The sequence below is a fragment of the Urocampus carinirostris genome, chromosome 3 (assembly GCF_059441175.1).
Source record: "Urocampus carinirostris isolate Australia breed hairy pipefish chromosome 3, RoL_Ucar_1.0, whole genome shotgun sequence".
In the NCBI taxonomy this organism is placed as follows: domain Eukaryota; kingdom Metazoa; phylum Chordata; class Actinopteri; order Syngnathiformes; family Syngnathidae; genus Urocampus; species Urocampus carinirostris.
In genome coordinates, this window is record NC_142351.1 from 61296323 (window position 1) to 61310084 (window position 13762).

Sequence of the window (13762 nt, forward strand, 5' to 3'; positions counted from 1 at the left end):
TCTTCCACACAGGGAAGATTTTCACAGAATAGTTGTCTTATGGAGAGATTGTCTCGCTTCAGCTATCTTTGCCTGCAGGTCATCCGTTGTGAACATGGGCCACTTGGTTGCTTCACTGATACATTGTTAATAATGCAACAACAACAAAACTTGGGCGAATGGGCACTTTATTTACACCTATTAGTAAGGCACACCATTTACAACAGGGGTCTCCAACCTTTTTCAAGCATTGATCAACTCTTTTTCTTTTTTTTTTTTTTTTTTTGAAATACAGCAAAGGGCACACAGTTTGACTTGAATATCTAAAATAGCAACAAAGCTAGATGGTTTGCTAAATAGCTAAAAAGGTAGCTTGATAGTCAGCTAGAAAAGTAAATAGGTAAGAAACTAAAAGAGAGCTACACAGCTAGGGAAAAGAATACAATGCAAATTTATTAGCCAGATTGAAAACTTAAAGAAAACACTACATAGTGAGCTGTAAAGGAGGCCAATATTTAGCTTGGTGACTTGCAAAAAAAGATAAAATATTCGCTAGATAGCATGCAAAAAAAGTGTAAAAAGCTAGCTACATAGCTTGCTAAAAAGCTAAAAATGTAGGAAGCTACCTACCTACAAAGCTAAAAAAGTAGCCAATAGCAAGCTAAAAATAAAACTCCACGAAACTCACAAATTGGAATTTAGTTTGTTGTATTCCCTGTAAAATATTTCAATACAAAGATGAATGAATACGTTTGTTTAATATGTCATGAATAAATGGTATTTTTTTTGCATTTTCTACAGCACTTTTCAAGTCACTGAAGACCTCCCAAACGGCTTTACAATTTGCTTCCCACGTACCCATTCTCACACACACACACACGAACACACACAAACACACAAACACACACACACACACACACACACACACCTAAAACTGCAACAGTCATGCAAGGCATGACCTACCTGCTATCGGGGTCATTGGGACTTCCGTTTTCTCGCCCAATGACACTTCGACATGTAACTCTGAGGAGCCAGGATTCAAACCTGCGACCTATTGGTCACAAGAGCGCTCTTCCGCCTGAGCGGCCCCATAGAATCTCATTATATTCTCTTAATTAATTGCTTAAAAATAATCATCAATACTTGGATAGATTTAGTTTTTCGCCAAGAACTAGAATTCATTTATTTGGATTTCTGAAAACATTTTTTTATCATGTGAAAACTATGTTATTACCAGGAAATTTTTAAATCAGGGTTAAGTAGACTCAGTCAACAAATAAACATTTGACCCAGCACTGGTGAGCTCTTTTCCATTGGCACCCTGGGACCTGCAGGCACCATGTTGGAGACCCCTGATTTAGAAGAACCGCTGTTAAAATATCTGAGAATATAAATCGGATATATAATTTTTTATGTTCCATTTATTTATTTCTATAAAGTGCTTTGTTGGATTGAAACATCATAACTGACTTAAAAAGGGACAGTGTATAGTATTTGTCCATTAGATGTCACTGTATTAAGTAGCGCAACCATATAACGAGTGCTAAAAATCACAAAGAAGAATACAAACTACAGACACTCAAAGTGACCAAACCACACCATTTTTCTTGCCAAGCCTTTTTCAGGTTTTTGGGTACCCGTACAACAAAAATACCACTACACTAATGCTACTAAAATACTACTTTGGAAATACTTTCAAATATTTCTACAGAAATGGTACGAAAATTCCACTATGGTAATACTATAATAGATAAATACTACTACAGAAATGGGCAGCACGGCGGCGCAATGGTTAGCGCGTGTGCGGCATGGTTTTGAGGTCATGAGATCAAACCTTCCTGTGTGGAGTTTGCATGTTCTCCCCGTGCTTGTGTGGGTTTCCTTCGGGCTTTACGGTTTCCTTCCACATTCCAAAAACATGCATGTCAGGTCAATTGGCCGGTCCGAATTGTTATTAGGTGTGGATGAGCGGGCGGATTGTCTGTCCCTGTGTGCCCTGCGACTGGCTGGCAACCAGTTTAGGGTGTTCCCTGCCCACTGCCCGAAGATAGTTGGGATGGACTCCAGCACCCCCGTGACCCTACTGAGGATAAGCGGTGCAGATAATGGATGGATGGATACTACAGAAATATTATGACAGAAGTATGACAAAAATAATACTACAGAAATATTACAAAAGAAATACTACAAAAATACAACTAAGTAATACTTCAAATACATATTAAAATACAGAAATACTACAAGAATACCATTAGCGAAATTCTAAAATATACTACTACAGAAATAGTACAAAAAAATTGAAAAATACTACTACAATATAAGTACAAACCTAAATACCAGATAAAGTGCTTAAAACACAGACCCAATATAATTTTACTTTAACTGTGATTGTTTCAAAACCAATTTGACAAGAATATTTTTTTAAAAACCAAATATTACATGTAGATGTCTATAAGTATAATTATACATGAGTGAAAAAAATAGTTCTTTCTCCAGGAATGACCCCTTGGCCACATTTTTGAAGTCAATGTGGCCCCTGACCCCAAGTAGTTGCCCATTACTGATCTTGACAGAGTGGCCGTGATGCTGAAATGGGCAGCAGCTGATCTCCAGACAAACATTGTCATTACTTATCATCCATTCTAGTTGTTTTCTTAACTGTTGAATTGAGAGCCAAAAGTGGGTCACAGACCCATTTTAAGAGGGTCACGGGCCTTTTTCTTGGCAAAATAAGAGGAACACTTAAACTTATTAACAGTAGATGTAGTAGACCTAGTAATACTGCTCAATCTTTTCTACCTTTCAGTCAATCGGTACGTTTGAGAGGGACCACATCTCACGTAATTGTTATTTTGTCGGTTCATTTCCTCTTTCTGCCTAAGATGAAAATGGGCCCTAAGAAGGATAACGATACTGAGAAGGAAAAGCTGGAAACATTGACAACAACGATCAAGTCGAAACAAAACGATTGCAAAATATGAAAATAAGGTATGAATGTCATCCGGCGAAGTGCTCCTCAAAGGTACAGTAAATGGTTTAAAAATGTTATATTTGTAGTTTTTTACGATTATCTTATTCTTTATTAACTATGAGCAAAAATGGCATCACTGACAATCATTGTTTTTTGAGGAAAATGCTAAAAACTGATACATTTTGAAAACAATGGTTGTCATATTTTCTTAAATCACCAATTAATGAATTTGTTGACACAATCGCTAATTAGTTAATGAATAATCAAAACATTTGCCGTGCAATAGTGGTATTACTGTTCTACAGATTTTCTGTCCGATAATGGCCCCACTAACATATGATTAATTTGTAGGAAACAGTAAAAAAAAAATTTGGGATTTCAAAATGATATCACATGCGATAATGCCTTGCAGCACATTAATATGGCCACTATCGCATACTAGGTAAGCAGTTAGGCTAGTATTGCATGCCAACAGTTAAATGATGACATTTGGAATATTAATACTTCTAATATATAAAAGTTAACAAAAATATGAATATCAGACTGTCCTCCCTCTCATACATAAAACAAAAAATGAAATATTAATTTGGGCGGTTTTTGCGTCGAGTTCAAAATTTGAATAAAGTGCTGCTGGGAGATACATTAAATTATTTATAGCTTTTCATCAGCATATTAATCTTTATTAACTACATTGTTAAACAGTTATTGTTGTTTAGGTACACGCTTTACTAAATACTTTGAATGTCTTTCTGTCATGATTTGCCCATTGCCCTCACCTGTGCATGCCTGTTTGGCTCCAGCTGCTGCTCGTTTCCTGATTGGTTCCCCTCCTATTTAAACTCAGTACTCTCATTCACTCCTCGTCAGTCCGTCTGCGAACCTTAGCACATGCAAGGCAAGTACTTTTGACCCTGGCTCACGTTTTGACCCCGACCAGTTTCCTGTATCGATCCCTGATCCAAGCTCTGTTCTCCTGTCCCGGCTACCCGTATCCTGATTCTGTTTCCTGTATCGATCCCTGGCTTCCCGCCCGCCCCGGCTACCCAACTTGTTCCGATCTCCGACCACGCTCCGTCTCCTGTCCCGTCTGCCAGACTTGTTCTGATCTCTGACCATGCTTCGTTCGTGAGGGCTTCCCGCTCCTCCTGCCCAGCGACCACCAGATTTCTGTCTTTTTCCTCTCGCCCTGACTTCCCCGATTCCTTAATAGAGCATTGTGTGAGATGTTACGCATTCGGGTCCCCCGCTTGTACAGGTCGTGACACTTTCAGTATTGGGTTATTTTAAAGCAGTTTTAGGGGTTTCCTTTTATGTGATATAGACTTAGATGCGAGTATATATGGTATTTGAAGTAATTTTGTTTTTGCTGGTCATTTTGTTTTTTGAAAATATTGAATATATTCCATTATCTCTTACTATCTCTTGGCAATGTTTTTTCAAGGCAAAGGCTCATGAGCCACAGAAAACGGGTCCGCAACCCACTTTTGAGTCCCGAACTACCAGTTGAGAACCAATGGTCTAGAAATATAAATGGTGGTGCTGATCATAGGCAAGTCACTTGTGTGAGTGTATGCTCCCTCAGCCTTGAAGTACACGCTTGTTTTTGCTTGGGACTGGGTTCGGACATACCTTGACGCAGGCTGACGGTTCCTCGACTCTTCAAAAACGTCGGTGTGATGGGTTGTTTCAGTTTCACCTGGAAAAGCAATATTTGCTGTGATACAGTGCCTAGCAAAAGTATTAGTCCCCAAGAAATTGTTATCATTTTGCCACATTTTAGGCTTCAAACTTAAAGCTGAAAACGGAAAAGATTTTCCAAGAAGGGACACAATCGTGAAGTGGAACCAATTTTTTTTCAAATGATCCAGTGTCGACCTAAATGACTAACAATAAAAAAGTGCATCTGGGGGCGGCTGAGCGGTTAGCGCATCTGTGAGACAGTTCTGAGATCATGGGTCGAATCCAGCTACCAGCCTTCCTGTGCGGAGTTAGCATGCTCTCCCCGTGCTCGCGTAAGTTTCCTCCGGGCATTCCAGTTTCTTCCCACATTCCAAAACCATGGCTATCAGGTTAATTGGCCGGTCCAAATTTTCCCTAGGTGTGAATGTGTCATGATTACTGATGCGGGGCAACTGAGTCTGCTTCGTTGGCGCCAACAGCCGTTGTTGCTGATTGGCTGCTTCCTCTTTTTCAAACCCCCGCCTTCCCGACAACACTTGTCGGATCATTTTGTGAACCTACTTTACAAGCTAGGCAAACTTGTGTGACTCCTGACTATCCTGCCCCGTTTCCTGCCTGATACCTGTTGCCGACCGCTTTTCTGGACCTGTTTATGTTTTTGCTCCTCCGCCCCGGCCATCGACCTGTTTGTTCTCGCTGTCAACGACTACTTTCGCGTTCCGGCTATCTGCCACCCGTGACCGACGATCATCGGATCGTGGATGCAAGTCCTGTTCTCCTTATTAATAAAAACCGAGTAAAACGAACGCAATTGGGTCCCGTCTTCATTCTTGGTCCGTGATAGAATGAGTGAGTGAGTTGTCTGTCTCTGTGTGCAACCAGCTCAGGGTGTCGCCTGCCCACTGCCCCAAGATACCTGGGATAGGCTCCAGCACCCCCGCTACCTTGTTGAGGATAAGTAGCGAGGATAATGGGACACAGGTGCACTCCATTATTGAGTTCCAGTTTAAATTCACCTAAACAAACAGCATTGGAAGCATTAAGACAGCATTCTGAAGACCTGGTGCAAAAGCTTGCTAAAGTATAAAGAAGCCCTTGCCTCAGCTAAAACAGACTATTTTTCTAAAGTAATTGCTCCACATAAAAATAACCCCAAAATCCTCGCTGATTAAAGAGCTTTTCGGGTCCTTGTTTCTTCAGTTTTAAATATTATCAACATATCGCTCTCCTCAGGTGTTGTTCCAGCTGCGTTTAAGTCCGCGATCCCAAGACACAAGAAGTGATCCGCAGGTTAGAGAGCGTCCTCCATACGGGCCCTGGTACTTTGGAATGCTCTGCCCGCTAAGATTCGATCGGCAACCTCATTGGAACTGTTTCCAATCCAGGCTTCAAACATTTTTATCTTTTATATCTTTTATATATATACTTATTTTTAATGTTGACAATGTCTGTCTATTATTATTTGATGTCCTTGCATCCTGGTCTTCCTGGAAGGGGATTACCTCATGTGCATGCCCTTCCAAGGTTTCTTATTTTCCTCATGCTGAGGTTTTGTGTTTTTCCTTGCCCTCATGTAGGTTTTAAATCAGGGGATAGTGTATTAACAGTCTATAGTCTGTAATAGTTTGTAGTCTGTACAGCCCTATGGGACTTTTTGTAATTAAAGGCTATACAAATAAACATGACTTTACTTGACTTGACCAAAGAACACACTCGGCAGCTTTGGTTTCAAAGCACTCTGTGGTGCAATTGGTCAGCGCGTTTGGTGTTGTTAACTAAAACGACTGGCCGATGAAACTATGTTCTAATCTCATTTGTTGCATTGAATTTGTGGGCAACACGGCGGATGGGTGATTAGCGCGCAGTCCCACGGTGCGGAGGTTGAAGCCCAGCTACTGCAGCTTCCCCTGTGGAGTTTGCGTGTTCTTCCCGTGCCTGTGTGGGTTTCCTCCGGCCTATCCGGTTTCCTCCCACTTTCCTCCCAAAAACATGCATGTCAGGTTAATGAGCGAATGACTTGTCTGTCTCTGTGTGCCCTGTGACTGGCTGGCAACAAGTTCAGGGTGTCCCCTGCCCAATGCCCCGCGACTCTACTGAGGATAAGCGTTGCAAATAATTGATGTTCAAAGCAGTAATGGGATACCAGTAGATTTCGCATACTTTACACATCTCCTGGAACACTGTGAAAGCAATTGTATCAAAATGGAGGGAGCATAAAACCACTGCAAACCTACCAAGACTTTTCCCTCTATCGAAACTTGTGGCCTAAACAAGGAATTGAATGAGCTTTTTAAAAGTCTAAAAAAAGTCATTTTGTGTCCGCAGAACGTGAGTAGAGAAGCAAAATCCACTTCATCTCATTCATCTATGCGGGCGCCCATTTTTAGAGTTGGTGTTGAATAATGATGACATCACAAAAGTTCAGCGAATGACCAATAAAGGCTCTGCCCCAGAAAGCAAGTAAACTGTGATTGATCATTAACAGTACAGTGATTAATATTTGAGCACTATTATGTAAAGGCACAAGGAAGAATACAAACTACGGAGACCTAAAGTGAACAAAACCCAATATTATTTACCCTCACTTTTTGCTTAGATTTACATAAGGAAAAAAAGTAAAAGAAAAAGGGAAGGACAAGAAGAATAAAATGGGAAAGAAGAGAAAAATCAGAAGAAACTAAAACAAAAAATGGTGATAAAATAGAAAAAGGAAAAAATCAAAAGGAGAAAAAATATACAGGAAAGGGGGAAAAATTAAAAATAAAAGTAAAATATAAAATACAGAAAAGGGGGAAAACACAAGACAAAAAAGAAAAAAGGGAAAAATAAAAAAAAAGTACAAATAAAAAATAGAAACAAGAAAAAATAATGATATAAAAATAATAGTTAAAAAGAGCAAAAATTATCTTTGAATGAAACAAATTTTCACTGTGTTCTATTTTTTTCTTTTTTTGCGAAAAAACAAACAAACAAATGATTAAAATTATGCGCAAAAGAATAGAAAAAAAAGATCATCTCATGTCAAATAAATGCAAATTTTTCAACCGCCAACTATTTTCACAAATGCGTGTTCACATGATAGTTAAATTATAAGTAATAATATATGAACAAAGTATCAATGACTGCTCAAAATATGGGTAACCTTATCAATATTGGTCTTAATCATGTGGCTTAGAACTTTCCTAATAATTAAGATTTAATACATTTTTGCATTAATCCAACCAGATACCAATCTAATCAGGCCATCTCTACTCAAAAGTCTAAATGGCATCGGCTCATTTTTGTATCACTATCATATCTAGAGTATGTCAAGTCATTTGGGTTTCAAAACTCAACAAACAACATGGGTTTTAATGTACGTTGCAAATGGGAGTCAAAACCATTATAGGGCCCTTCCTTAAAGGTATAAGTGTGGAGACCGGACCAGACAACCTGAATTATGAAACTTTCGATTCAATTTGACATTTTTTGCGGATAGTCTTACCTGTGAAGCAGTGAGTGAAGAAAATTTTGGTTTTCTTTCCAGAGAATCCTCCTCCTTCATTATTCTCCCTTGAACTGGTAGCCACCCAATTTTGACTGGCGTGACATAAGTGAGCCGGGACTGCTCCTTTTTCGGCGTCTGCGACATATAAACCCTTTCCAGACTGCCCCTTCTCCCCAAAGGGAAGAAGAGCTCACTCGGCAGGGACTCCCGGCTGCCCCGTGAGCCACAGGATGATGAGATCCCGCTAAAGGAGGGAGTACGGTACGGCTTCCGGTTCCGATCATCCCGTTCTCTATCATCAAACCAACGTGCTCCATCGCCGTCACCTTGCATCCCACCGAGCCAGCTGCCCAACTGTACGCCTTCAATGGCGCTCCGAGGCCGAGGCGCGAAGCTGTCGGAGAATCGATCACCCTTGTTGCTTTGGGTCTCCCAGTACGATTCATCTCCGGATCTTCTCCTGCCAGCTGGCCTTCGGAGACTCATCTTTATGTCTCGGGTAACCGGCCCTAGGTCTCCGGTTTCAAGCTGTGATCAAAGACTTTTAAACGAAAAGTATCAAGTTGACCATTCGACAACTGAGTATACTGAATACTTACCGAAAGTGGACACCCTTTTGAATTCACTTGCACCCGACAATGTAGGTCAGTCTTCAGTAAACAAGGAGCTAAAGGAAGTTGGCTCCAGTCAAGGCATTTAGCAGTGTTAGTGATGCACAGACAAACAAAAGAGTTATTGAGCACAAGGGCTGATCATCCAGTACAAGGAGGGAGATGGGAAGATACAGAGTGGGGGGGTCGTTTCATAAAGAACAAACAAAAAAACACACTCATCAATTTAGGAACACAACAAAAATGCTTTTTCCAACTTTTTTAAGATGCCATAACACATCAGGATCATCGAGGATACCAACTTACAAGAAGACAATTCAAAATGATATGTAATAAGTTAATAAAATAAAAACCATAAGCATCTCCCCAATTGGGCCGGTCCCAGGCATCTTGTGATCAGCGGATGATGATAAAGCTCATCTGCCCTAAAGCTTACCAACGGACCATGTGATCCTTGCAAAGCTGTCTGGAGCGTAAACAGAAATGCACATGGCAAGGCTCAGTCTTGTTAAGTTAAGTCAAGTCTTAAAGGTTTGCCCAGACCACCATTGCACCATCCCCTGATCTGAAACCTATATGAGGGCAAGGAAAAAATAAAAAAACTCAGGATGAGGAAAATGAATAAACCTTGAGAAGGGTGCACACATAAGATAATCCCCCTTCCAGGATGACCAGGCTGCAATGGATGCTGCAAGGGGATCAACAAACAATACAGAGACACCATCAACATAAAATATAGTAAATAACAGAATGTCCAGTTGAAAGCTTTCTTACATCAGCCGATACGATGGCTCAAAAAGCAGGCACCGTGCAACAACCTTGCTCATCCTCCTCCCAAGAGCGAGAAGACAAGACTATGACGTCAACATCACTCATAAGCTATTGAATATAAGTGCGTTTCAGGTCTAGATTTAAACACTTCCCCTGAGGTTGCAGATCGAATCTCAGAGGGTGGAGCATTCCACAGTACTGGGGTCTAAATGGAGACCCCTCATGCACCTGCAACTTTTTTCTTGGCTCTTGGAATCAGATAGATGCAAGACCATGCAAAATTTTGGATAATACCAACGGAACCTTAAAATCACATCTTAAACGGTCATGGACCCAGTGCAGTTCAGCTAAAATCAGGGTAATGTGATCAAACCTTTTCATTCTAGTTAAAAGCCTTGCTGCAGCATTTTTTACCGCCTGCATCTTTTTGATGCTAGACATCGGGAAACCTGAGAGTAGTACAGAGGGCCCTTTTTTTCAGCCCAGGGGTCTTGTGCCCAAAGCCGCCGCACTTAATTATAGAAAAGGAATTTGAATAAATGGAACATCATCAAGGTCTTGTTATGATATGTTATATTGGGAAGAAATTCAGGTATATGATGATAAGGTTAACAGAAAACACTTTACCGTTTTACTTCTAAGGAAGATTATAGAAAGATTCTGATATCAATGAAAACATATTTACCTATGTACAGTATCAGTTTGAAATCAAACTTGCATTTGGCATCCCAACAGATTTTTGGCTTTACACTAAACTCTTATAACTCTTATGAAGTCACATCACAGCACACATTTTAGCTATTTTCAGCGAGACGAGCCAAAAAAGCCGCTTCTCAAAATAGAGACAGAATCAATAAATCCGACATTGAGCACTATGCCACGCCCACCATAATTACGGTACAGTATCTATTTATCAAACGTGGCGCAGGAACAACAACCAGCGACTGTTTGGTCGCTATTCGTGATAGCATAGCCGTATCATTTATTCCTTATTATGCACACTTATCTCAAAAGTCAGTACAAAAGGGTCCCAATTATGATGGCATCAAAGGTGTCCATAGACCCTGATAACCTTGTAGGGTGTATGCAAAATGTTGGCGATCTATGAGGAAGTCAGAAGCCCTGTACCAACTACACATAGAAATAGATTCAGATTTGTGTGAGAGATTTGTGCATAGAGGACATACAAATGAGTGACTCAGCACATCAAATTCATGAAATGATTGGTGCCATCTCCACCCCTTCCGGGTCTTCGGCGAGGAACATATGGAAACGATCACGAGCCTCACAAACACGATACACCGGATCAGGAACTGCACATCCTATCTACCCCATCTCATCTCATCTCATCTCATCAGCCGTACCGCTTATCCTCATTAGGGTCGCGGGTGGGGGGGCTGGAGCCCATCCCAGCCATCTCCGGGCAGTGGGCAGGGGAGACCCTGAACTGGTTGCCAGCCAATCGCAGGGCACACAGGGACAGACAACTCATTCGCTCATTCACACCTAGGGACAATTTGGACCGGCCAATTCACCTGAAATGCATGTTTTTGGAATGTGGGAGGAAACCGGAGTGCCCGGAGGAAACCCACGCAAGCACGGGGAGAACATACAAACTCCGCACAGGAATTCTGGAGCTGGATTTGAACCCACGACAGGTTCCCATGACATGAACTGTGCCGCACAAGCGCTAACCACTGCGCCGCCATGCTGCCCCTATCTACCCCATAATTTACAAAATTATTCCGAAACTCTTTCGCTTGTATTTTTCTCATATGGTAACGAGGTATGCTAACGAGTGCAGGTAAAGATATCACAGTAACTTAAAAACTTCATTACTGACAACTAACCGACCCAACAGCAGCATAATCAAAATAAAACTCCTACAGTAGAACAAATAACTTTGTTTAGGTTCCCATCGATCCTATGCACGTTGAGTTAATGGTGAAGGCGCTAGCGTGCCATGCATTGTCTGTGATACAAAAAGGGGCGGGCTGTCATCTGCCTCACCTTCTTGTTGGCTGAAAACAAGCACTGTCGGAGCTATTAATTCTCATGATTATGAGTTTATTTGAGTGAGAGGGGAACACGGCAAATGCAGTTAACTGCTATATACTGCAAACACTTGGCACAACACACAACCGAGGACACACAAATGACGGACAAAAAGTGCAAGATAAGTGAAAAGAATAATAACTATTTTTTAATGTGTTTCTTTTTCTTTTCCTGGCTTTTTCGGCTGCAAATAGCACCTTTCTGCCCTCCATTGTACCTGACTCATATAATTCGCGCTTATCTGTGTTCATTTTACCGCTACAGAAAAGAAGAGTGGTGGTAAGGCAAATCGACTTGATGTTTGGAAGGGGGGAATTCCCCGAGATGGTAAAACTCACCTCATCTGCTGCGTGGAATGTGGCCAAATAGCTGACTCGAGAATAATGCACGAGTAAGGTTAGATAGTGCAAGGGACAAATACATGTCAGATTATTTTTCTCATGCAGCCAGCCCAAATTTGAATTTGACAGAAGTCGGCCTTTCGGGAAAGTTTCTGTTCTTCCCGATTAGTCACTCCGGCATTGCTAGTACACAGGAAAGGAGGTTCTAAATGCGTAAGGCGAATTTTTGCAAAGTTGCGAAGATGGAAAAAACCCTGTTCTAGTAATATTCTCAATGTGTAACTGAAACAAATTAGAGTCAAATGCGTCACGTATATTTTTGACCGAGTCACCCTGGGTGATATTGCATTTGTCAAGGTTCAGAGTAGTTTTTGAGAACAAGATACATCCCTGTTTTTTCAGGGTTGAAGCGCAAGAAATTAAGTGGCATCCATCTTTTTATCTCAGTGACGCAGGCCTCCAATTTTCCACAACTTTCCACAACAATTGAGTAGTCTCCTCCATTGACAGTTACAGTTGAGCGTCATCTGCATGGCAATGGAAACTAATATAATACTTGCGAATGATACCTCCTAAAATAAATGCTGAAAAGAAGGGGACCAATTACTGAACCCTGTGGAACGTCACAAGTCACATTGTAAGGCTCAGAGTTTTAAGTCATATAGAACATTTAGAAAGAATTTTTTTAGAAAAAATTACTCAGGTAAAGAGATCAAACTTTGTCACAGACACATCGTTGGAAATGTACAATTTCTGTATGAGCCCTGCCAAAGTAAATGGATGTTTTTGTTTAAAACCTGATGTGTAAAGTGAGAAAACAGTTGAAAGTTCAAATTGACCAAATAAACTGCAAAATGGGTTTTTTTATTTATTAAATGTACGTTTTTCATAAGGAAATATGCAAATAGGCTATAGCATATTATTCTTTTCATTTTGAAAACAAAACGGCCTTTGGAGGTCACTACTTATGGGTGCCCCTATTTTCTCCTCAAGGGACTGATTTATTCGGTGTGAAGAAAATATTTGCTAAGATTCCAAGGAAACAGACTAGAACAAGCTTTCTTTTGTTCAACAGTAAAAAGTCAGAAGCGCTTACAAAGCATATTTAAAAATAAAAACAACTATATTTTACCAAACAACTGCATAACATCAAATATTGACATCAAATCAATTATAAATTGCTACTTTCATTGACACAGACTGTTAAAGTGGGTTTTATAATTACTTTCAGTGGTATCAAATTTATTTTACTACTATAATCAATCTACCATATTGTTTATCAGTGGTGTGCTGTGAATTTTACACTAGGGCCTTCACTCCAGTCTGAATTAAGATGAGTCGTTTATTAGCAAACTGGCTCAGGAAATATGTGTTGTTGACTTTAAATTTGTTGAGTATAAAATGCCATTAAATGTGTGAAGACAAAAACTAAACTTGAAAAGCGAACTGTGCACTCTCCTTAAGTTTAGCCTGCACCCCATTGAATCCAGAAGGCATGACAGCTGCTCCGTCACAACCAGTGTCAGGCACCTACTTTAAAAAAGCAATTAGTTATAAATTGTTCAGTACTTCTTCCAAAAAGTAACTGGGATAGCAACTGAATAACTCTATAGTAAAAGTAACTAGTTAACAGGGAACATAAATATTCACGTTACTTTAAAAGGAAGTTCTGTTGGTGATCCTTACCTTATGTTAAATGAATACAAACTTCTCCACCTGCGAGTAGTAAAAAAAACACTTGTATATGATAGTTCATGTATTTTTGATTATGATTCAAATCAATGTTCTTCTCTTTTAAATGAATGATGGGCCACCAAGAACGAGCGACACAAAGAACACAAACAATATAAATTACGAAGAGTCGAAG

General features: G+C 40.2%; 1 protein-coding gene across 1 annotated transcript in view; it reads right to left on the reverse strand.

Moving 5' to 3' along the window:
- Nucleotides 1–8803, reverse strand: part of LOC148370329 (uncharacterized) — a 31361-nt gene extending 22558 nt beyond the window's left edge. Inside the window, exons 1-3 of the mRNA XM_088332833.1 lie at nt 8717–8803; nt 8115–8645; nt 4580–4646 (exon numbers count right to left, since the gene is read on the reverse strand). Of these exons, the coding sequence (XP_088188959.1) occupies nt 4580–4646; nt 8115–8603 (556 nt within the window). The 5' untranslated portion in view covers nt 8604–8645; nt 8717–8803. The remainder of the gene's footprint in view (nt 1–4579; nt 4647–8114; nt 8646–8716) is intronic.
- Between the last annotated feature and the right edge of the window lie 4959 nt (nt 8804–13762).